We start from the raw sequence: 25000 nt of genomic DNA on the forward strand, positions 1-25000 counted from the left end.
AGTAATGCGTATACAAGTGTCTTCAATGAACTCATAGGAACCAACTCTTCAGGCGGTAAATCACTTTAAGCTTAAGGGTCAGACAAGACACAGTCATTTTTGAGGCTCCAACCAATATTCTTAAAAGCTTTTGCCTTCTCACTACGACTTTCATTAAAGGCCACAGATATAATTGGCCTGGTTCTGAAGCACGTTTTTTCTGATAACACTAAATTAATATAGAACTATCGCTAATCATAAAAAAATTACACCCTTATAGACCTGTGTGACTTCAAGTAGAGCCCCCGAACAATAACTAGGGTGCCGCAGAAAAGCATTTCGGAATATGATGCGAGCTGTGTTGGTCAGGGCCGCCTTGGTCATGGCACGTACTGAGTGGCCACCTCCACCACCGCCTCCTCGCCACGTCCCGCGTCGTTCACTGCCTGGAGTGAGGATGGAGGAAAGCAGTGAGTGGAGGAGACTCCCAGCTGCACATAACTACTGTTTCACAAGACAAACAAAGATGATTTCAGATTACTCTTTCCGATGACGCGTAATAAAGGGGGCGATTGTTATCATCATCATTATTGTTGTTGTTCTTCCTGTCCTTGTCATTGTTCAGGTATTATCATTATTATTATTATCATCACTCTCCTTATTTTCCTTATTTTCTTTTCTTCATCTTCTTAATACTATTATTTTTATCTTTAATACTGATATAATTATGGCTATCATTATCATTAGCATTTTTTATTATTACTATTATCGTTAGTTTTTATTATTATTATTATTATTATTATTATTATTATCATTATTATTATTATTATTATTATTATTATCATTAATAATAATAATAACAATACTTATTATCTTTATTATCATTACTATTATTATTATTATTGTTATTGTTATTGTTATTATAATTGTCATTATTATCATAACTATTGTTATTATGAACTAGTAGTAGCAACACCACCACCACCACCACCATCACAAAGACAGAGCCGCTACACGAGCTTACCATGACATACACATAGTACACCTCTGATGGCTGGAGGCTGCGGATCTCCATCACGCGTTCATCAGGGCTTTCCGTGACGTGTTCGCCCACAAAGTGTCCGATAGCGGTCGTCCAGTACAGGTACCACCCCGATAACTCTCCGCGAGGAAACTCCGGCAAAGACCACTCCACTGTTACGGAGTGGACTTCCTTTGCTATTTGCTGCAGCTTTGTCGGGGGACTGGAGGCTGAGAGGAAGGCACAGTTACAATTACTGTCATCCAAGTGTTCCGAGGATAATATGTTGAAGTGTAGTGATGTGGGAGTTTTCCACTTTTACACCGCAAGCTAGAATTATGCTACCAGATATTACACTTCACCAAGACGCGACCATTGGGGCGTGCACGAAACATACCTGCCATGGGAGTGATGGTCGAGCAACTTAGAAATTTCTCCGTATTCGTGCCCACACTGAGTCTAACTATGTACTCAGTGTAGGGAATGGAGGATATATTGTAGCAAATCTCGTCTTTGCTCCAACCCAGCGTGGTGCTATTCGTGTCTGTAGGAGAGGAAGCAATTTTCATGATACTGTGAACTGAAAGGTCATTGCCAAGGACCACCAAAGAATAATGAAAATTACCTAAGAATTACTAGAAAAAAACTTACAAAACACATTGATGCAAATGATATTAGAGACACCCTGATGGTTCCTGACTCTCACAAAGATATGAGATTGTTTACCACCCCGTGCCAGGCCAAACCTTGACAGCTAAAAAGTACCTGTGGTGCCTGGTGACCAGAGTACCTTTCCTTCCCACTGGAGGTTGTATTGCGACACTGGACAGTCTGTGCGATAAGGACGCCAACACACCCGCACATCAGGCGCGGGCTGGAGACAGTCCAGCCGTTCTGGCAGCACTGACAAGAAAGACCAACATAACTTTCTGCACAATCATTGCTTTAAAACTGATCACACACATAATATCTCACGCAAACTAAAGGCATGAATGTTTTCTCTATCGACTTAAACTTAACTTGTTTTAACTTACCATCGGCATCATCGGTCACTTTCATTTCCTCAGACCGCTGGCCCCACCCGTCATTCTTCTTGGCGTTATTACGAGCAGCAACAGAGATGTAGACACTGACGCACGGCTCCACAATGACGGTCGTGGTGCGCACCTCCCCGCTCACATTATTCACAAAGTTGGTTGAGTTATCTACAAATATTCCGTATTCAATGATTTGTCCATTCTCCTCGGCAGGAGGCTCCCACGTGACTCGCACCTCACCCTGGTCCTCCACCACCACGGACACGAGCACCGGTGGCCCCGCATCTGTGGAAAACAAGTCCAGATGAGATGAGGCTATATGTTCCAAAAAATTTTTTAGTGACGATAAAATCTTGTAAACTCATATGAGCGTACATGATCTGGAGACTATGATGGAAGAAATGCACATGCCAGCAAGCACACTGCTGATACACATACTTCCATGCACAGGGCACCACACCTACGTGTCCGTGCTAGACAGTGAGGAAATGTGCCACGAAAACAAACAACGACAATGCAATTATGTGAAGGCAAATTCTTCAATTATGAAAGACATGGTAAAGGAGAAATAGAACACCATTACTCCCTTACTGGAAAGTACGTACTTAGGCCGGAACATTTCACTTTCTCATGTCAGGACACACCTTAAAGTGTAAAAAAAAAAAACGAGGGTACAAGCAAAAAAGCCACATAGAAACTCTTAGAAGATTTAAAGAAAAACAAAGATCAGAGCGAAATGTACACAACACTGGACGGAGCGGCACGTGCCACGCTAAGTGATGTGCACACATCCTTACCCACCTGGTAGTCTATGCCGTGAGTCTGCATTACCTACTTACTTTCCTCCTGTGTTATGGTGTTGCAAACGGTTGCCAGCGGAGAGTTACTGATGTGGACCGCCACCGAGATCTCAGAGTAAGGGATCAGATTTCCCACAGTGGTGGATAAATCATTCCCGTTAACAGAGAGAAAGCCCGAGCCTGTAATCCGATGCAGTATTTAAGTGATTGTTTTTCATCTCTGTATCATTCATATGAAGTGCCACCACCACCACCACCACCACCAATACCATCAATCACCAAACAAGCATAGAAGTGCCTCACCTTTGTCATCAGACCAAAGCGAATTGAAGCTCCACGTAACGTTGTAATAGTCGACCGAACATTTCGAATTCTGGAGCTCCCAGCTCAGTGCTACCTCGTCTGGCGCAATGGCATTACATGACAAGTGCGAGACTAAGGAAAAAATAGAACCAATTAACTTCATTAGCCACACGACACACATTTGCTTCAAATCCTTTCAATATCAATCACAATCTAGTATTCATTACCAAGTGTCTGAATCAACAACCTCAGTACACGAGACTTTTGCCTCAAAACTCACTTGAGTTCACGAGGAAAGCCCTTCCTGGCTGGGATCTCTCCAAATCCTTCAACATCAGAAGTCTTCGCACTCACTATCACATCTACCTCCCCGCCACACGAGTTTAACATTATTTGATAAGAATACGTGCTCCCGTCTGTGACTTTAGAGTCAGTGTTACCATCCCAGTCCGTCCATTCCACTCGATAATTACTAATGATTCCATTCTTCTGTTGAGGTTCTTTCCAGGTGACGTTGATTGTCAGGTTCTCTGCCTGAATCTCCTCCAGCGTCGGCGGTCCAGGAGCTGCGAAAACATACAACTGTAAAGTGGCACGGTATTCAAACTTGTGCCTGCCTCCAGAAGTTGTACTTCACACCGAGGCGTGATCATCATGACGTACACAAAACATACCTGCCATGGGACTTGTGGAGGAGCAGGTTACAGATACGTGCGTATTCGTGCCCACACTGAGACTGACTCTATAATTTGTGTAGGGAATCGAAAAATGTTGTAGCAAAACTCCTCTGGGCTCCAATCTAGCGTCGTGCTCTTTGAGTCTGTAAGAGTAGAAACGTCTTGCAAAACACCATCAAAGAATATCTTCAAAGAAAATCATACTTACTATTAGTGAAACACTCACAAACACACTATTGCAAATGTTATAAGAGGCAAAATGATGGCTCATTTCAGGGACATTACTACACGGTAGAGTAAGATGTGAGACTGGAGACAACAAAGTGCCAGGCCAGACTCTTTTTATTTATTTATTTTTTTTTATTTATACCATGTGGGCTTTTCACGGGAATTTATGAGCTAAAGGGGATACATTTTACGGTACCTCCTATCTCAAAGCCCACCGCTAGGAAACCGTTGCCCTGAGTGAGAAAGCCCAACCTACACTCAGACCGTGGACAGGATTCGAACCCGTGCGCTTGGAGACCTCTCGGACCCCCAAAGCACGCATGGTTCCACTGTACCAGGTAAAGGGGAGGCAAAGAGTACCTGTGGTGCCAGGTGACCAGAGCACCTTTCCTTCCCACTGGAGGTTGTACTGCGACACTGGACAGTATTTGTTGTAAGGAAGCCAACACGCCTGCACATCACGCGCGGAATTGTAGCATTCTACAGAATCTGGCAACACTGAAATAAAGCACGAGTATAACATTCTGCACAAATCATTGCCTTGAAATCGAGCACACACAAAAGATCGCACGCAAACTAAAGGCGTTAAGATTTCGCATTGCAACGTGCAAACTTTTCATTTGTCTTGACTCACCATCGCCAGGGGGAATCACCTCCTTTTCCTCAGACCGCTGCCCCCACCCGTCATCCTTGTCAGCGTGGTTACGAGCCGCCACAGAGAAGGAGACACTGACGCACGGCTCCACAATGACGGTCGTGGTGTGCACCTCCCCGCTCACATTCTTCACAAAGTTAGTTGAACTATCTACAAATATTCCGTACTCAATAATTTGTCCATTCTTCTCGACAGGAGGCTCCCACGTGACTCGCACCTCACCCTGGTCCTCCACCACCACGGACACGAGCACCGGTGGCCCCGCATCTGTGGAAAACAAGTCCAGATGAGATGAGGCTATATGTTCCAAAAAATTTTTTAGTGACGATAAAATCTTGTAAACTCATATGAGCGTACATGATCTGGAGACTATGATGGAAGAAATGCACATGCCAGCAAGCACACTGCTGATACACATACTTCCATGCACAGGGCACCACACCTACGTGTCCGTGCTAGACAGTGAGGAAATGTGCCACGAAAACAAACAATGACAATGCAATTATGTGAAGGCAAATTCTTCAATTATGAAAGACATGGTAAAGGAGAAATAGAACACCATTACTCCCTTACTGGAAAGTACGTACTTAGGCCGGAACATTTCACTTTCTCATGTCAGGACACACCTTAAAGTGTAAAAAAAAAAACGAGGGTACAAGCAAAAAAGCCACATAGAAACTCTTAGAAGATTTAAAGAAAAACAAAGATCAGAGCGAAATGTACACAACACTGGACGGAGCGGCACGTGCCACGCTAAGTGATGTGCACACATCCTTACCCACCTGGTGGTCTATGCCGTGAGTCTGCATTACCTACTTACTTTCCTCCTGTGTTATGGTGTTGCAAACGGTTGCCAGCGGAGAGTTACTGATGTGGACCGCCACCGAGATCTCAGAGTAAGGGATCAGATTTCCCACAGTGGTGGATAAATCATTCCGTTAACAGAGAGAAAGCCCGAGCCTGTAATCCGATGCAGTATTTAAGTGATTGTTTTCATCTCTGTATCATTCATATGAAGTGCCACCACCACCACCACCACCACCAATACCATCAATCACCAAACAAGCATAGAAGTGCCTCACCTTTGTCATCAGACCAAAGCGAATTGAAGCTCCACGTAACGTTGTAATAGTCGACCGAACATTTCGAATTCTGGAGCTCCCAGCTCAGTGCTACCTCGTCTGGCGCAATGGCATTACATGACAAGTGCGAGACTAAGGAAAAAATAGAACCAATTAACTTCATTAGCCACACGACACACATTTGCTTCAAATCCTTTCAATATCAATCACAATCTAGTATTCATTACCAAGTGTCTGAATCAACAACCTCAGTACACGAGACTTTTGCCTCAAAAACTCACTTGAGTTCACGAGGAAAGCCCTTCCTGGCTGGGATCTCTCTCCAAATCCTTCAACATCAGAAGTCTTCGCACTCACTATCACATCTACCTCCCCGCCACACGAGTTTAACATTATTTGATAAGAATACGTGCTCCCGTCTGTGACTTTAGAGTCAGTGTTACCATCCCAGTCCGTCCATTCCACTCGATAATTACTAATGATTCCATTCTTCTGTTGAGGTTCTTTCCAGGTGACGTTGATTGTCAGGTTCTCTGCCTGAATCTCCTCCAGCGTCGGCGGTCCAGGAGCTGCGAAAACATACAACTGTAAAGTGGCACGGTATTCAAACTTGTGCCTGCCTCCAGAAGTTGTACTTCACACCGAGGCGTGATCATCATGACGTACACAAAACATACCTGCCATGGGACTTGTGGAGGAGCAGGTTACAGATACGTGCGTATTCGTGCCCACACTGAGACTGACTCTATAATTTGTGTAGGGAATCGAAGAAATGTTGTAGCAAAACTCCTCTGGGCTCCAATCTAGCGTCGTGCTGTTTGAGTCTGTAAGAGTAGAAACGTCTTGCAAAACACCATCAAAGAATATCTTCAAAGAAAATCATACTTACTATTAGTGAAACACTCACAAACACACTATTGCAAATGTTATAAGAGGCAAAATGATGGCTCATTTCAGGGACATTACTACACGGTAGAGTAAGATGTGAGACTGGAGACAACAAAGTGCCAGGCCAGACTCTTTTTTTTTATTTATTTTTTTTTATTTATACCATGTGGGCTTTTCACGGGAATTTATGAGCTAAAGGGGATACATTTTAGGGTACCTCCTATCTCAAAGCCCATCCGCTAGGAAACCGTTGCCCTGAGTGAGAAAGCCCAACCTACACTCAGACCGTGGACAGGATTCGAACCCGTGCGCTTGGAGACCTCTCGGACCCCAAAGCACGCATGGTTCCACTGTACCAGGTAAAGGGAGGCAAAGAGTACCTGTGGTGCCAGGTGACCAGAGCACCTTTCCTTCCCACTGGAGGTTGTACTGCGACACTGGACAGTATTTGTTGTAAGGAAGCCAACACGCCTGCACATCACGCGCGGAATTGTAGCATTCTACAGAATCTGGCAACACTGAAATAAAGCACGAGTATAACATTCTGCACAAATCATTGCCTTGAAATCGAGCACACAAAAGATCGCACGCAAACTAAAGGCGTTAAGATTTCGCATTGCAACGTGCAAACTTTTCATTTGTCTTGACTCACCATCGCCAGGGGGAATCACCTCCTTTTCCTCAGACCGCTGCCCCCACCCGTCATCCTTGTCAGCGTGGTTACGAGCCGCCACAGAGAGGGAGACACTGACGCACGGCTCCACAATGACGGTCGTGGTGTGCACCTCCCCGCTCACATTCTTCACAAAGTTAGTTGAACTATCTACAAATATTCCGTACTCAATAATTTGTCCATTCTTCTCGACAGGAGGTTCCCACGTGACTCGCACCTCACCCTGGTCCTCCACCACCACGGACACGAGCACCGGTGGCCCCGCATCTGTGGAAAACAAGTCCAGATGAGATGAGGCTATATGTTCCAAAAAATTTTTTAGTGACGATAAAATCTTGTAAACTCATATGAGCGTACATGATCTGGAGACTATGATGGAAGAAATGCACATGCCAGCAAGCACACTGCTGATACACATACTTCCATGCACAGGGCACCACACCTACGTGTCCGTGCTAGACAGTGAGGAAATGTGCCACGAAAACAAACAATGACAATGCAATTATGTGAAGGCAAATTCTTCAATTATGAAAGACATGGTAAAGGAGAAATAGAACACCATTACTCCCTTACTGGAAAGTACGTACTTAGGCCGGAACATTTCACTTTCTCATGTCAGGACACACCTTAAAGTGTAAAAAAAAACGAGGGTACAAGCAAAAAGCCACTTAGAAACTCTTAGAAGATTTAAAGAAAAACAAAGATCAGAGCGAAATGTACACAACACTGGACGGAGCGGCACGTGCCACGCTAAGTGATGTGCACACATCCTTACCCACCTGGTGGTCTATGCCGTGAGTCTGCATTACCTACTTACTTTCCTCCTGTGTTATGGTGTTGCAAACGGTTGCCAGCGGAGAGTTACTGATGTGGACCGCCACCGAGATCTCAGAGTAAGGGATCAGATTTCCCACAGTGGTGGATAAATCATTCCCGTTAACAGAGAGAAAGCCCGAGCCTGTAATCCGATGCAGTATTTAAGTGATTGTTTTCATCTCTGTATCATTCATATGAAGTGCCACCACCACCACCACCACCACCAATACCATCAATCACCAAACAAGCATAGAAGTGCCTCACCTTTGTCATCAGACCAAAGCGAATTGAAGCTCCACGTAACGTTGTAATAGTCGACCGAACATTTCGAATTCTGGAGCTCCCAGCTCAGTGCTACCTCGTCTGGCGCAATGGCATTACATGACAAGTGCGAGACTAAGGAAAAAATAGAACCAATTAACTTCATTAGCCACACGACACACATTTGCTTCAAATCCTTTCAATATCAATCACAATCTAGTATTCATTACCAAGTGTCTGAATCAACAACCTCAGTACACGAGACTTTTGCCTCAAAAACTCACTTGAGTTCACGAGGAAAGCCCTTCCTGGCTGGGATCTCTCCAAATCCTTCAACATCAGAAGTCTTCGCACTCACTATCACATCTACCTCCCCGCCACACGAGTTTAACATTATTTGATAAGAATACGTGCTCCCGTCTGTGACTTTAGAGTCAGTGTTACCATCCCAGTCCGTCCATTCCACTCGATAATTACTAATGATTCCATTCTTCTGTTGAGGTTCTTTCCAGGTGACGTTGATTGTCAGGTTCTCTGCCTGAATCTCCTCCAGCGTCGGCGGTCCAGGAGCTGCGAAAACATACAACTGTAAAGTGGCACGGTATTCAAACTTGTGCCTGCCTCCAGAAGTTGTACTTCACACCGAGGCGTGATCATCATGACGTACACAAAACATACCTGCCATGGGACTTGTGGAGGAGCAGGTTACAGATACGTGCGTATTCGTGCCCACACTGAGACTGACTCTATAATTTGTGTAGGGAATCGAAGAAATGTTGTAGCAAAACTCCTCTGGGCTCCAATCTAGCGTCGTGCTCTTTGAGTCTGTAAGAGTAGAAACGTCTTGCAAAACACCATCAAAGAATATCTTCAAAGAAAATCATACTTACTATTAGTGAAACACTCACAAACACACTATTGCAAATGTTATAAGAGGCAAAATGATGGCTCATTTCAGGGACATTACTACACGGTAGAGTAAGATGTGAGACTGGAGACAACAAAGTGCCAGGCCAGACTCTTTTTATTTATTTTTTTTTTTTTATTTATACCATGTGGGCTTTTCACGGGAATTTATGAGCTAAAGGGGATACATTTTAGGGTACCTCCTATCTCAAAGCCCACCCGCTAGGAAACCGTTGCCCTGAGTGAGAAAGCCCAACCTACACTCAGACCGTGGACAGGATTCGAACCCGTGCGCTTGGAGACCTCTCGGACCCCAAAGCACGCATGGTTCCACTGTACCAGGTAAAGGGAGGCAAAGAGTACCTGTGGTGCCAGGTGACCAGAGCACCTTTCCTTCCCACTGGAGGTTGTACTGCGACACTGGACAGTATTTGTTGTAAGGAAGCCAACACGCCTGCACATCACGCGCGGAATTGTAGCATTCTACAGAATCTGGCAACACTGAAATAAAGCACGAGTATAACATTCTGCACAAATCATTGCCTTGAAATCGAGCACACACAAAGATCGCACGCAAACTAAAGGCGTTAAGATTTCGCATTGCAACGTGCAAACTTTTCATTTGTCTTGACTCACCATCGCCAGGGGGAATCACCTCCTTTTCCTCAGACCGCTGCCCCACCCGTCATCCTTGTCAGCGTGGTTACGAGCCGCCACAGAGAGGAGACACTGACGCACGGCTCCACAATGACGGTCGTGGTGTGCACCTCCCCGCTCACATTCTTCACAAAGTTAGTTGAACTATCTACAAATATTCCGTACTCAATAATTTGTCCATTCTTCTCGACAGGAGGCTCCCACGTGACTCGCACCTCACCCTGGTCCTCCACCACCACGGACACGAGCACCGGTGGCCCCGCATCTGTGGAAAACAAGTCCAGATGAGATGAGGCTATATGTTCCAAAAAATTTTTTAGTGACGATAAAATCTTGTAAACTCATATGAGCGTACATGATCTGGAGACTATGATGGAAGAAATGCACATGCCAGCAAGCACACTGCTGATACACATACTTCCATGCACAGGGCACCACACCTACGTGTCCGTGCTAGACAGTGAGGAAATGTGCCACGAAAACAAACAATGACAATGCAATTATGTGAAGGCAAATTCTTCAATTATGAAAGACATGGTAAAGGAGAAATAGAACACCATTACTCCCTTACTGGAAAGTACGTACTTAGGCCGGAACATTTCACTTTCTCATGTCAGGACACACCTTAAAGTGTAAAAAAACGAGGGTACAAGCAAAAAGCCACATAGAAACTCTTAGAAGATTTAAAGAAAACAAAGATCAGAGCGAAATGTACACAACACTGGACGGAGCGGCACGTGCCACGCTAAGTGATGTGCACACATCCTTACCCACCTGGTGGTCTATGCCGTGAGTCTGCATTACCTACTTACTTTCCTCCTGTGTTATGGTGTTGCAAACGGTTGCCAGCGGAGAGTTACTGATGTGGACCGCCACCGAGATCTCAGAGTAAGGAATCAGATTTCCCACAGTGGTGGATAAATCATTCCCGTTAACAGAGAGAAAGCCCGAGCCTGTAATCCGATGCAGTATTTAAGTGATTGTTTTCATCTCTGTATCATTCATATGAAGTGCCACCACCACCACCACCACCACCAATACCATCAATCACCAAACAAGCATAGAAGTGCCTCACCTTTGTCATCAGACCAAAGCGAATTGAAGCTCCACGTAACGTTGTAATAGTCGACCGAACATTTCGAATTCTGGAGCTCCCAGCTCAGTGCTACCTCGTCTGGCGCAATGGCATTACATGACAAGTGCGAGACTAAGGAAAAATAGAACCAATTAACTTCATTAGCCACACGACACACATTTGCTTCAAATCCTTTCAATATCAATCACAATCTAGTATTCATTACCAAGTGTCTGAATCAACAACCTCAGTACACGAGACTTTTGCCTCAAAACTCACTTGAGTTCACGAGGAAAGCCCTTCCTGGCTGGGATCTCTCTCAAATCCTTCAACATCAGAAGTCTTCGCACTCACTATCACATCTACCTCCCCGCCACACGAGTTTAACATTATTTGATAAGAATACGTGCTCCCGTCTGTGACTTTAGAGTCAGTGTTACCATCCCAGTCCGTCCATTCCACTCGATAATTACTAATGATTCCATTCTTCTGTTGAGGTTCTTTCCAGGTGACGTTGATTGTCAGGTTCTCTGCCTGAATCTCCTCCAGCGTCGGCGGTCCAGGAGCTGCGAAAACATACAACTGTAAAGTGGCACGGTATTCAAACTTGTGCCTGCCTCCAGAAGTTGTACTTCACACCGAGGCGTGATCATCATGACGTACACAAAACATACCTGCCATGGGACTTGTGGAGGAGCAGGTTACAGATACGTGCGTATTCGTGCCCACACTGAGACTGACTCTATAATTTGTGTAGGGAATCGAAGAAATGTTGTAGCAAAACTCCTCTGGGCTCCAATCTAGCGTCGTGCTGTTTGAGTCTGTAAGAGTAGAAACGTCTTGCAAAACACCATCAAAGAATATCTTCAAAGAAAATCATACTTACTATTAGTGAAACACTCACAGACACACTATTGCAAATGTTATAAGAGGCAAAATGATGGCTCATTTCAGGGACATTACTACACGGTAGAGTAAGATGTGAGACTGGAGACAACAAAGTGCCAGGCCAGACTCTTTTTTTTTATTTATTTTTTTTTATTTATACCATGTGGGCTTTTCACGGGAATTTATGAGCTAAAGGGGATACATTTTAGGGTACCTCCTATCTCAAAGCCCACCCGCTAGGAAACCGTTGCCCTGAGTGAGAAAGCCCAACCTACACTCAGACCGTGGACAGGATTCGAACCCGTGCGCTTGGAGACCTCTCGGACCCCCAAAGCACGCATGGTTCCACTGTACCAGGTAAAGGGGAGGCAAAGAGTACCTGTGGTGCCAGGTGACCAGAGCACCTTTCCTTCCCACTGGAGGTTGTACTGCGACACTGGACAGTATTTGTTGTAAGGAAGCCAACACGCCTGCACATCACGCGCGGAATTGTAGCATTCTACAGAATCTGGCAACACTGAAATAAAGCACGAGTATAACATTCTGCACAAATCATTGCCTTGAAATCGAGCACACACAAAAGATCGCACGCAAACTAAAGGCGTTAAGATTTCGCATTGCAACGTGCAAACTTTTCATTTGTCTTGACTCACCATCGCCAGGGGGAATCACCTCCTTTTCCTCAGACCGCTGCCCCCACCCGTCATCCTTGTCAGCGTGGTTACGAGCCGCCACAGAGAGGGAGACACTGACGCACGGCTCCACAATGACGGTCGTGGTGTGCACCTCCCCGCTCACATTCTTCACAAAGTTAGTTGAACTATCTACAAATATTCCGTACTCAATAATTTGTCCATTCTTCTCGACAGGAGGCTCCCACGTGACTCGCAAGTCACCCTGGGCCTCCGCCACCACTGACACGAGCACCGGTGGCCCCGGATCTGTGGAAAACAGGTCCAAGTGAAACAAGCAGAATTTCTTTCTTACTACTATAATTTTCCCTTCTTAATGGACTTAGTGTTTATCTTTCAATTAGCCATTTATTTATTTGTTTTATTGAGTACCTGGCACGGCGTTTATAGACATGACAGCAGCAGTGAGGCGAACAGAGGCACACTTACTTGTATCGAGGGAGTTGCCGCTGCACGAGGTAGAGTCGCCGAAGATGCCGTCAACGGAAGCAGCGATCTCGAAGGTGTAGCTGTGGTAGGGCGGCGGGTCAAAAATCGAGTGGGAGAGTCCGTTGATGGTTTCGTTGTAGCTTTTCTCCTCTCCATCTCCCCATAACTTTTTCACCGTCCAGTCCACGCTGTAAGGTCCCAGGGCGCAGTAGCTTGAGGGTTTTTGCCAAGTTACGGAGATGTAGCTTTTATATGCTTGAACTGAACAGTCTGTGGGCGCCGACGGAACTGTTGGTGCAATGAGGAAAGACTCCTTGACTTTGAATATAATAAGAATGTTGAATAATTTATCTCTCTCTCTCTCTCTCTCTCTCTCTCTCTCTCTCTCTCTCTCTCTCTCTCTCTCTCTCTCTCTCTCTCTCTCTCTCTCTCTCTCTCTCTCATGTTAATCCCTTCATTTCTACGAACACAAAATTTTGCATTTGGTTCATATTATTTGGGTGAAGGCAGGCAAGTATGCTTTATACGGGCGTGGCAGATGGAAGGCTCTTGTATTTTTTATGTGAAAGTGAAGAACTGACCAAGGGCAATAAAAACGATTTAGCAAAAAATCTAACTTAAATGTCAGTCCCAGAGCAGGTGAGAGGGAGCTAGCCAAGGGAAAAATAATGGGACGCATGTCTTGAATCACCCTTCTTAAATGATTTTAGGTCATAGGTAGAAGGAAATACAGAAGCAGGTAGAGAGTTCCAGAATCTAACTGAAAAATAGATGAATAACAGTACTTTTTAGTTCTTGCGTTTGGGAGGCAGACAAAAGAGGCGTGAAAGAGAAACTGAAGTTCTTGTGTAATGAGGCTGCGGGAGGAGGTGAGGCACCCTGCTGGCAAGTTATCAGAGGAGCAGTTGGTATGAAAATAAGGGTAAAAGATAGCATTGGGGCGGTGAGAAAGAGGCTGAAGACAGTCATTCAGAAGAGTGGAATTCATAAGAAAAATTTCATTTATTCCACCCTATCTGATAAAACACGATGAATAAAACTAGTCGAGGGGTGAGAAAAACTGGCAGAGACGACTCAGAACCCATATCTTCATACAAACTATTTTAGCTAGAGATAAAAAGCAGTTTCTAATTTTGATAATAAGTAGAGGACAGATCGAGGCTATTTACTGAAGAAGAGGAGGACAATTGAACGTCATTGAAGAAGAAGGAATAGTTGTATGAAAGATTATGTCAAGCTGATAGATGGAAGATTTTAGATGTATTGAACGGTATTACATTTTCTCTCCCCTAATCAGATATTAGAGCAACCAGAAGTCAGGCGACCTTTGGCTTCCCAGCATGATCTGTTTACTTTCTGATGTGTTGATTGTCCCTGAAAAGACGTGAAAATGTGTATGGTGGTATCATTAGCGAAGGAGAGGAAAGGACATTTGATTTATAAGATAATTCATGAATAATTGGAGGAGAGGGAGTGTCAGGACAGAAACATGAGAAGCACTAGCTTTAATAGATTTAGGAGGAGAAGAGTGACCGTCTACCACAGCAGCAATAGAACGTTCGTAGAGGAAACATTTTTAGTAATCCTGTGTTGTACTCACTGTCGCCCTTTGTTTCACCCACGACCCTCGCTGGGAAACTTTCGCCCGTCTCGATGTAATAGGAACTGACGGTGATCTCATATGTCTTGCATGGTTTCAGGTTCTCAACCAAGTACTGGGTGTCGAAAACTCTCTTCTCATATATACCAGCGATTTCCACAGAGACGTAATAGTTTTCTGGTGTCACGACAGGTGGAGACCAGCTGACATTGATGGCAGAGGAACCGACTCCCTCGGCGACGAGGTCCTGAGGAGGGCCGGCTGGGGCAAAAAAAAAACAGATGAAGGACAGGGTGGTGTAGAGAAGTATGGGACATGCTGAGTTAGTGTTTGAGCAAAACACGTCCAATTCATCATTTGTGAGAACAACTCAGTCGTAACAGATAAACTTCCAATGCAACTTTTCCTGTTTTGGCAACTACATCTTGAGTCACGAGTCCTTCCTTCCTTCCCTGGCATATTCCTTTAAACACAAAGGCAGCCACCCTTTCAAAGACATAAGCACACATAAACAAAGGATGAAAAAAAAAAACACATGTAAGAAAACACAAGAACACTCTCAGTGAAATAGTGAACACCAAGGATTTCTTTAGTTAACATTAGACTCGGAACCCACTGAGTAACAACCCATCGGTTACTATTTGTTAAACATTTCCTTTGTACTAACACAAGACAGCACAAATCATAATACTGTTATACAAGTAAGGCAGCTTACAGTCCTGCGTGACTCGTACTTACGAACTGCCATTGTGGTCTGGGTAATGGAAGCGGCAGGTCCTTGCCCAAGTGATGTAGAAGCGGACACGTTGAAGGTGTAGAGTGTTTCTGGCTTCAGTTGTGACACTTCCACTGTCGTCTCGTCCACCAGAGTATTCTTGGGCAGGGATCCATTGTTCTGGTAGGTCACTCTGTACTGTACGATGTCACACAGTGTGGCAGGCTTCTCCCACACCAGCGTCACCGCGTTATAGGTATAATTCCCCACGCGGAGTCCTTGTGGCTCTGGCGGGTCTGTGGTGAATGACATTCTCTGCATTGCTTGGTGAGGCTATGCAGTAACGTTGTACAATGCCCAGGTGTTGTCAGTGTTTCAGTTATAACTGTCATGCAGTGAGGTTCATTATATATTTAAAAAAAAATAATACAAAATCAAAGCAGAGAGAAAAGAGCAGAATGATACTGAAAAGTGCTAAGCCAACAAATTGAAGAATAAGAAAAGTGACAAGTCCGGATCCCTAACTCTTTGTTCATATTCTGTATGTGAGTCCTTTTTATGGGAATTGAAGTGTCCATGTGATGACATATATATGTGGCTGGGTCGCCCATAGTCAAGTGTGTTTCTAACTCGCGATGAGAGGAGAGAAATTCTGTAATGGAGGACTTCATCTACTAAGCTAACCCGTTTGGAGACGCTGGTAGTAATACAAAATATAATGTTGACATTTAAAACGCAGTCAGTAGATTGTGATATCAAAAATTAATGAGGACTGAATTCAAAGGAATATTATGGTTAAGACTCCGGACATAGACGGCCCTGCCGCTACCAAGTCAGACCAGACTCCTACCATTCTTCATGTTAGCAAGACGCGATGTGTTCCGACATGCAGCCAGCCAGGCGCTCCTTTGCCTCAGGGTCAGATCTCACCATATTAATCAAGTAGGGAAGAAGAACGTGGAATTGTTGCTGGAGTGTATTCTTCCACGAATATTTTCTTGTTTTTTGGGACACTATCCTGCCTATTGTAGTCCTCATCCTGGAAAGCTCCAGCTCCCCTTGCATTTCCATGAGTACTTGCCAAACATGGGTAATTTTGCACTATTTGATTCTAACATTTATAATTGTAAATTAGTATGCTTCTTTCCCTTGGTAACAATAACGCTTACAAACTTTACCACCGCTAAGTCCCGCACAGTGTCTCGCCCACGTGTTGACTGCCTTGGTGAGATAAGCTTGCTTGTGTGACAACTTTTGAGTGAGTTAACTGGTGGACAGAAGCATTGCTGCACTTTTATTCTTGCAAAGTGATTTATCTTCTCACGTAGTAAACCTGGAAGCACGACACAAGAGGAGCAACTTACAGCCGGCATCAGTCTCTCCGTCGGCCAAGGCTGGGTCACTCATGACTCCGCTTGATAACACAGTCTTCACTCCGAAAGTGTAGAACGTGCAGTCTTCGAGACCTTCCCACATATAGAAGTTATGAACAGTTGCATCTTTCATGTCTTCGTCCTCCACATACACATAGTAGTGGTCTACATCAGCACTGGAGGATTTCCCCCACGTCACCAGCATGATGGATGGCCCCGAAGAAACCAGTGTCAAGTCTGGAGGAGGGTCGGGTTTATCTCCAGCTGCATCTGCCGGTAGATTGTAAGGCAATCTACACCTATTTTTCTGGATTTCAGATAGACAAAACAAAAAAGACAAACAGCTAGACAGACAGAAACACATACAGGTTCGCACGCACGCACGAACACACACACACACACACACACACACACACACACACACACACACACACACACACACACACACACACACACACACACACACACACACACACACACACACACACACACACACACACACACACACGCGTATTATAGTGGTTAGCACGCTCGACTTACAATCGAGAGGGCCGGGTTCGAATCCCGGTAAGCGGCGGGGCAAATGGGCAAGTTTCTTAATGTGTGCCCCCTGTTCACCTAGCAATAAATAGGTACGGGAGGGGTTATGGCCTCGCTTTCCCGGTGTGTGGAGTGTGTTATGTGGTCTATGAGCTCTGAGCTCGCTCCACAATAGGGAAGATTGGCTGGGTGACCAGCAGGCGACCGAGGTGAATCACACACACACACACACACACACACACACACACACACACACACACACACACACATACACACATACACATTTTTCGTTTACATTAATAAATCAGATTTTTCTGCTCAGTTCTTTTGCAAGTATTTTTTTCAATTGGTCTACTACTATTACTACTACTACTACTACTACTACTACTATGTAGGGAAGAGGGCCAGCCAAGGGCAAAAAACAGAAAGGATTAAAGAAAAAAAAGCCCACTTGAGTGCTGGCTCTCCAAAAAGTGCAAAAGCATCAGCCAAAATTCTGGAGCAAATGCCTTGATACCACCTCTTAAAAGAAGACAAGTCGTAGGAACTCGGAAATACAGATGCAGGAAGGGAGTTCCAGAGTTTACCAGTGAAAGGGATGAATGATTGAGAGTACTGGTTAACTCTTGCGTTAGAGAGTTGGACAGAAAAGGGATGAGAGGAAAAAGAAAGCCTTGTGCAGCGTGGCCGCAGGAGGAGGAGAGGCATGCAGTTAGCAAGTTCAGTAGAACAGTTAGCATGAAAATAGCGATAAAAGATAGAAAGAGATGCAACATTTCGGCGGTGAGAAAGAGGCTGAAGACAGTTAGTCAGAGGAGGGAGTTGATCAGACGAATATCTTTCATTCCACCCTATCTAGTAAAACTGTGTGACTGGAACCCTCCCAAACATGCGAAGAGTACTCCATACACGGGCGGATAAGGCCCTTATACAGAGTAAGCAGTTGGAGGGTGAGAAAAACTGGCGGAGACGCCTCAGAACACCTAACTTCATAGAAGCTGTTTTAGCAAGAGATGAGATATGAAGTTTCCAGTTAAGATTATGAGTAAAGGACAGACCGAGGATATTCATTGTGGAAGAGAGAGACCGTTGAGTGTCACTGAAGATGAGGGGATAGTTGTCTGGAAGGTTGGGTCGAGTTGATAAATGGAGGAATTGAGTTTTTGAGGCATTGAAAACTACTAGATTTTCTCTGCCCCAATCGGAAATCTTAGAAAGATCGGAAGTCAGGCGTTCTGTGGCGTCCCTGCGTGATCTGTTGACTTCCTGAAGGGTTGGGCTTCTGTGAAGGAACGTGGAAAGATGTAAGGTGGTATCATCAGCGTAGGAGTGGATAGGGCAAGAAGTTTGGTTAAGAAGGTCATTAATGAATAATAGAAAGAGAGTGGGTGACAGGACAGAACCCTGAGGAACTCCACTATTAATAGATTTAGGAGAAGAACAGTGGCCGTCTACCACAGCAGCAATAGAACGGTCGGAAAGGAAACTTGAGATAAAGTTGCAGAGAGAAGGATAGAAGCCGTAGGAGGGCAGTTTTGAAATCAAAGCTTTATGCCAGACTCTATCAAAAGCTTTTGATATGTCTAACGCTACAGCAAAAGTTTCACCAAAATCTCTAAAAGAGGATGACCAAGACTCAGTAAGGAAAGCCAGAAGATCACCAGTAGAGAGACCTTGACGGAAGCCATACTGGCGATCAGACAGAAGATTGTGAAGTGACAGATGTTTGAGAATCTTCCTATTCAGGATAGATTAAAAAACTTTAGACAAGACTACTAATACTGCTGCTACTACTACTATTACTACTATTACTACTACTACTACTACTACTACTACTACTACTACTACTACTACAACCACCACTACTACCACTACTACCACTACTACCACTAATATTGCTACTACTACTATAACTACTACTACTACTACTACTACTACCACTACTACTACCACTATTGCTACTACTACTACTACTACTACTACTACTACTACTACTACTACTACTACTACTGCTACTACTACTGCTACTACTGCTACCACGACACTGCTACTGCAACTGCTACTGCTACTGCTGCTGCTACTACTACTGCTACTACTACTACTAATATTACAACCACTACTACTGCTACTACTACTACTACTATTACTACTACTACTACTACTAACACCACTACTATTGCTGCTACTATTACTACTACTATTACTACTACTACTACTACTACTACTACTACTACTACTACTACTACTACTACCACCACCACCACTCTACTACTACTACTACTACTACTACTACTACTACTACTACTACTACCATCACAGCTATTACTACTTCTACTACTACTATTATTACTACTACACTCTCAGTGAAATAGTGAACACCAAGGATTTCTTTAGTTAACATTATACTCGGAACCCACTGAGTAACAACCCATCGGTTACTATTTGTTAAACATTTCCTTTGTACTAACACAAGACAGCACAAATCATAATACTGTTATACAAGTAAGGCAGCTTACAGTCCTGCGTGACTCGTACTTACGAACTGCCATTGTGATCTGGGTAATGGAAGCGGCAGGTCCTTGCCCCAGTGATGTAGAAGCGGACACTTTGAAGGTGTAGAGTGTTTCTGGCTTCAGTTGTGACACTTCCACTGTCGTCTCCTTCACCAGAGTCTCTTCGGGCATGGATCCATTCTCTTGGTAGGTCACTCTGTACTGTTCGATATCACACAGCGTGGCAGGCTTCTCCCACACCAGCGTCACCGCGTTATACGTGTAATCCTTCACGCGGAGACCTTGTGGTTCTGGTGGGTCTGTGGTGAATATAAATCTCAGCAATGGCTATGTTGTGACGTTGTGCAATGCTAAGCTGTCATTATTAATAGTTGAGGAGCTGGTCATGGTTTATAATTGTCATCCTCAGAGTAAACAGTGCAAGGGAACCATTATATATAATGAAAAAATAACAAATCCATAGCAGAGCAAAATGAACCCAATCACACTGACACAGTCATTAAGGAAAATGTGACGAGTCTGCGTGCCTAACATTTGGTTCATGTTACATGTGCAGGGTCTGTGACAGCATGGTGACCATGTGGTGGAGTAGAGTGGGAAGTTTGGTCTCCTGGCAACGATTCAAGACTGTGATTCTAGAGTTCACTGAGGGGAGGAAAATTTCATAGTGGAGGATTTCAACATCTTTGCTAACCTCATGGGGGACGCTTGATGTATTGAAAAAATCAATACTGACTTTTAAGTTGCTATCAATAGATTGTGATATCAAAGAGTAAAGGTTGTCTAGATGTAAAGAATATTAATGCTCATAGTGATATCTCTGTGACAACCACCGTAACTGGTGATAAGGCCAACGCGGACAGACAGACTCCTGCCAAGCGTTATATTATAAGGGAACGGTGTGTTCAAACGTGCGGTCTGCGAGGCGTTCCATTATCTCAGGGGATGAGCTTACCACGCTGGTCAAGGAGCGAATAGTTAGGTGGAGTGTGCACTTGTAAAGTGATTTATCTTCTCATGTAGTGAATGGGGAAGCGCGACACAAGAGGAACAACTTACAGCCGGCATCAGTCTCTCCGTCGGCCAAGGCTGGGTCACTCATGACTCCGCTTGATGACACGGTCTTCACTCCGAAAGTGTAGATCGTGCAGTCTTCGAGACCTTCCCACATATAGAAGTTATGAGTAGCTGTATCTTCCATGTCCTCGTCCTCCATATACACATAGTAGTGGTCTACATCAGCACTGGAGGATTCCCCCCACATCACCAGTATGATGGATGGCCCCGAAGGAATCACTTTCAAGTTCTGAGGAGGAACGGGTTTAGCTTCAGCTGCACCTGCAGGTAGATGGTAGCGCATCAACAACGCCAGGAAGAGGCAGACGCCTCTGGGGTTGGAATACATTTCTGCTGTGCCTGGAGTAGCTGGCTGCAGCGGCGCAGTGATGTTTGTGGCACACCGTGATGATATTGGCACACTTTATCAGGTCGTGGAGCCCGAATGATGACTCACTGTTTCCAAATTGTAAATTTGAGGCTTATTATTACGTCATTCCTTTTTTATTCTTATGTTTCTGTTAACAGTGTTGCATTTTCTACAAACTATATGTAAACATGGTTAAGACGCAAGAATTGACGCCTCACCGATGCTACGGTTGCGATCTGTGACGCGCATGTACTGAGTGTTTCAGTGGTTCGAGGAGTCCCGGAGGAACGGCCTCAAGGGGATCGTGGGAAAAAGCAAAACAAAATCATCTGTTTATTCATTATCGCATATCTATATTGCTGCACGTAGCAAAATCCCCACCAGCACACGAGGAGTGGTTCTCATAAGCTCAAACAGCTTATAATAATATCAATATCAATAATAATAATAATAATAATAATAATAATAATAATAATAATAATTAGAAGAAGAAGTAGAAGAAGAAGAAGAAAGAAAAAGGAGTAATAACAATTGTAATAATAATGATAATAGTATTAATAATAATAGTAGTAATAACAACTACAATAATAATAATATCAATAATAATAATAATAATAATAATAATAATAATAATAATAATAATAATAAAAATAATAATGATAATAATAATCATCATCATAATAATAATAACAATAATAATGATAATAACAATAATAATAATAATAATAATAATAATAATAAAATAAAAATAATAATAATAATAATAATAATAATAACAATAACAATAATAAGAATAAGAATAAGAATAATAATAATAATAAGAAGAAGAAAAATAATAATAATAATAATAATAATAATAATAATAATAATAATAATAATAATAATAAGAAGAAGAAGAAGAAGAAGAAGAAGAAGAAAAAGAAAAAGAAACAGAAACAGAAACAGAAAAAAGATAAAGAAGAAGAAAAAGAAGAAGAAAAAAAAGAAAAAGAAGAAGAAAAAGAAGAAAACAGAAGTAATACAAAATAAAAATAATAATAATAATGACGCTATCAATAGGAATAATAATAATAACGATAATAATGATAATGACTACAAGCTCTATAATGTCAATACTAATACTGCTACTATAACTACTACTACTACTACTACTGCGACTTCTACTACTAACAAAAACTTCAATGATGAAAGTGAGTAACAATAAAAACACCAATAAAAAATCAATACAAGTAATCGTAGTAGTAATCACAATAATGAGATAGAGGTACTTCTCACCACTACAGACAACATTCTACCATTCTACACCGTCCATGCTTCAAATGACACTGCTGTGATGGGTCGTCCTTCGCGCAGGCTGACCAGTCCCGACCTTCAGAGGGGCGAGGAACTCGGGGATGTTATTCGGGCACTGCACTGCTTACTGCTTCAGCTGATGATACATGTGCGTGATTCAGTGAGCGACACAGCTGCGCACATCTTCAATTATCTTACAACGTCCTGAAGATGGGACGTCCCTTCGTGGTCAAGAAAAAAACTTGCCTGCACCCGATGGGAACGCCTACTCATAAAAGTTCCAAAACAAATTTCAAGATTCACAAGAGTCTTTCTTCTATTGACAACAAATGAATGTTCTAATTACGTCACTAGAAGAATACAATCCTACGACCTCTCTTTAATGTCCTGCTGGGAGAATACCTTGCCTATAATAGCGTTATTGCTTACTTACTTTTGCCTCTTTGCCTGAGCTCAGTGTTTGGCAGTGGGCTGAGCGGGGCTTGTTACACAGCATGGACTGGCACTAGAGATTTGGCCCGTAATCAGGATCACCTGCTCCTAAAAACAGCAAAATTAATTTTAGCAACCTCAAGTCTTTCTCCTATTAACAAGAAGTGAATGTTGTTAGCATGTCACTCTAACTATAAAACAACTTTAAGAACTATTATCACTTCAGCGGTATGATTTTGAATGCATAGGTGAATTTTTTTTTTCTTTTTTCATTTTTTTTTATGCAAGGGGGGAAAACTGGCTAAGGGCAACCCAAAGATAAAAAAGAAGGCCCACTCAGTTTGCCAGTTTCCTTAAACATCCCAAGGACAGGAAAATTGTCTTGAAAATGGTGCAATGTTTTTTTATTTATTTATTTATACCATGTGAGCTTTTCACGGGAATTTATGGAATAAAGGCGATACTTTTTAAGGTACCACCTATCTCAAAGCCCACCTGCTAGGAAACCGTTGCTTAGAGTGAAAAAGCCCAACCTACACTCGGATCGTCGACAGGATTCAATCCCATGCGCTTGGAGATCCCTCGGACCCCAAAGCGCGCATGGGTCCACTGTACCAAGGCGGTCCATTTCTTGATGTATTGATGACTTACCACTATTAATTTTAAAGGAGATATTCTTGAAAAATAAAAAAATAAATAAATCAGTAAATGAATAAACACTGCACCACTCCACCAATGCATTCAAAATGATACAGTTGAAGTGACAGGAGTTTTAGACCCATTGACAAAAACTGAGCTCGGGAATGGAGGCACACGTACATCAGCAATAACGCTATTAGAGGCATTGTATTCCCCCAGCAGGACGTTAAAGAAAGGTGGTAAGATATTTCCCGTCCCATTAAGTGCAGGCAAGGTCGACTAGTTCTCTTCTTGACTAGGGATCGGTGTTCTTTCTCTGACTAAAAAAGCGACGTCCCTTCTTCGTGATGTTGCAAGTTAACAGGCACTCAAACATGAAGCACTACTTCTTGGAAAAGCATATCGCGTTATCTTTATCTGTAACCCACAGTAATGATGGGAAACATACTGCTGGCGATAAAGGAGAGAGTCCATGCTGATAAAGAGGTACAGAAGAAAAGCCAATGAACAGTAAAGTAAAAAAGGATGAATTATAGCTCTCTCTCTCCCTCTCTCCCTCTCTCTCCTCTCTCTCTCTCTCTCTCTCTCTCTCTCTCTCTCTCTCTCTCTCTTTCTCCGTCCGCACTCTCGTCTGGTAAGGTTGTCTTGGATTCCCGGAAAGCATCACCACTCCAGATAAACCACGAGATTTTCAGGCAATTTCTCGTATGTTTTCTGAAATTGAAGGCAAAATTCCACTTCTCACTGAATGATATGACAGTGTAACTAAAAAGAAGGTAATAATGACATCGCTCAAAAAACAAAGTAAACAGCGTGATCTGAAAAAATAAAAATTGTGCTGTCGATACTGACAAAGATATTTTAAAGAGAGAGAAAAAGTCTTATTTTGGTATAAGTAAAGAAAAGAAAAAAAAAAACACTACATGGTAAAGTGACAAAAACAGTGCAAATACGTAACGTTTTTGCTTATTCAGCGCCACAGAACCAAGATAACTCAGGGTTTGCATCGAGGAGGTAAGAGATAAATGCCATTTTTACCAGATGCAACAAGGAAAGTAAATGAAGACCTCTACAACTGTCTGGAAGAATGTATGTTTGTACACCATCGCTAACAAATCATAAACACGTGGAAGTCTGACTTTTCCTAATGCTTCATTTATTTTCTTATATCTGTTCCCTTCTTTCGTTTCTTCCTTTCATTTATTTCTTTTAGTATTCCTTTATGATCTATCTTGAAAAAAACTTCATTGTCAGAGTGTGATTAAAAGAGAGAGAGAGAGAGAGAGAGAGAGAGAGAGAGAGAGAGAGAGAGAGAGAGAGAGAGAGAGAGAGAGAGAGAGAGAGAGAGAGAGAGAGAGAGAGAGAGAGAGATAATAACACGCAATCTTTTAAACGCTAACTC

The 25000-nt window shown here is 43.2% G+C and overlaps 2 protein-coding genes across 2 annotated transcripts in view; both read right to left on the minus strand.

The window, feature by feature from the left end:
• Positions 1 to 25000, minus strand: part of LOC123499282 (phosphatidylinositol phosphatase PTPRQ-like) — a 33284-nt gene that overhangs the window by 333 nt on the left and 7951 nt on the right. The window contains exons 10-43 of the mRNA XM_045247082.1: positions 20868 to 21286; positions 19835 to 20107; positions 16747 to 17025; positions 15406 to 15678; positions 14668 to 14928; positions 13068 to 13355; positions 12600 to 12887; positions 12326 to 12463; positions 11733 to 11879; positions 11348 to 11624; positions 11153 to 11157; positions 10796 to 10936; positions 10009 to 10248; positions 9690 to 9827; positions 9099 to 9245; positions 8715 to 8990; positions 8424 to 8522; positions 8161 to 8301; positions 7323 to 7610; positions 7051 to 7188; positions 6460 to 6606; positions 6064 to 6351; positions 5783 to 5881; positions 4680 to 4967; positions 4406 to 4543; positions 3581 to 3706; positions 3421 to 3489; positions 3141 to 3272; positions 2877 to 3017; positions 2035 to 2322; positions 1766 to 1903; positions 1398 to 1544; positions 1004 to 1230; positions 1 to 425 (exon numbers count right to left, since the gene is read on the minus strand). The exon at positions 1 to 425 is cut by the window's left edge and continues 333 nt beyond it. Coding sequence (XP_045103017.1) covers positions 360 to 425; positions 1004 to 1230; positions 1398 to 1544; positions 1766 to 1903; positions 2035 to 2322; positions 2877 to 3017; positions 3141 to 3272; positions 3421 to 3489; positions 3581 to 3706; positions 4406 to 4543; positions 4680 to 4967; positions 5783 to 5881; positions 6064 to 6351; positions 6460 to 6606; positions 7051 to 7188; positions 7323 to 7610; positions 8161 to 8301; positions 8424 to 8522; positions 8715 to 8990; positions 9099 to 9245; positions 9690 to 9827; positions 10009 to 10248; positions 10796 to 10936; positions 11153 to 11157; positions 11348 to 11624; positions 11733 to 11879; positions 12326 to 12463; positions 12600 to 12887; positions 13068 to 13355; positions 14668 to 14928; positions 15406 to 15678; positions 16747 to 17025; positions 19835 to 20107; positions 20868 to 21286 — 6550 coding nt within the window. The 3' untranslated portion in view covers positions 1 to 359. The remainder of the gene's footprint in view (positions 426 to 1003; positions 1231 to 1397; positions 1545 to 1765; positions 1904 to 2034; positions 2323 to 2876; positions 3018 to 3140; positions 3273 to 3420; positions 3490 to 3580; positions 3707 to 4405; positions 4544 to 4679; positions 4968 to 5782; positions 5882 to 6063; positions 6352 to 6459; positions 6607 to 7050; positions 7189 to 7322; positions 7611 to 8160; positions 8302 to 8423; positions 8523 to 8714; positions 8991 to 9098; positions 9246 to 9689; positions 9828 to 10008; positions 10249 to 10795; positions 10937 to 11152; positions 11158 to 11347; positions 11625 to 11732; positions 11880 to 12325; positions 12464 to 12599; positions 12888 to 13067; positions 13356 to 14667; positions 14929 to 15405; positions 15679 to 16746; positions 17026 to 19834; positions 20108 to 20867; positions 21287 to 25000) is intronic.
• On the minus strand, positions 4829 to 8904 carry LOC123499142 (usherin-like). The gene is made up of 10 exons (XM_045246804.1): positions 8705 to 8904; positions 8424 to 8555; positions 8161 to 8301; positions 7323 to 7610; positions 7051 to 7188; positions 6460 to 6606; positions 6064 to 6351; positions 5783 to 5914; positions 5521 to 5660; positions 4829 to 4967 (listed from the first exon to the last, which is right to left on the minus strand). Exons 1-9 carry the CDS (start codon positions 8757 to 8759, stop codon positions 5605 to 5607), a joined length of 1377 nt encoding a protein of 458 aa, XP_045102739.1. The 5' UTR covers positions 8760 to 8904; the 3' UTR covers positions 4829 to 4967; positions 5521 to 5604.

Source organism: Portunus trituberculatus, chromosome 49 (genome assembly GCF_017591435.1).
Source record: "Portunus trituberculatus isolate SZX2019 chromosome 49, ASM1759143v1, whole genome shotgun sequence".
Classification (NCBI taxonomy): Eukaryota; Metazoa; Arthropoda; class Malacostraca; order Decapoda; family Portunidae; genus Portunus; species Portunus trituberculatus.

What these genes read in the sequence shown, in the direction of transcription:
- LOC123499142 (XM_045246804.1), bottom strand. Translation starts at nt 8,759, where the DNA reads ATGTTGAAGGATTTGGAGAGATCCCAGCCAGGAAGGGCTTTCCTCGTG. An exon ending in CTCCACAAGTCCCATGGCAG is followed by an intron (nt 6,352 to 6,459) that starts GTATGTTTTGTG and finishes ATGTTTTCGCAG; the next exon opens with CTCCTGGACCGCCGACGCTG. An exon ending in GCTTTGGTCTGATGACAAAG is followed by an intron (nt 5,661 to 5,782) that starts GTGAGGCACTTC and finishes ATCGGATTACAG; the next exon opens with GCTCGGGCTTTCTCTCTGTT.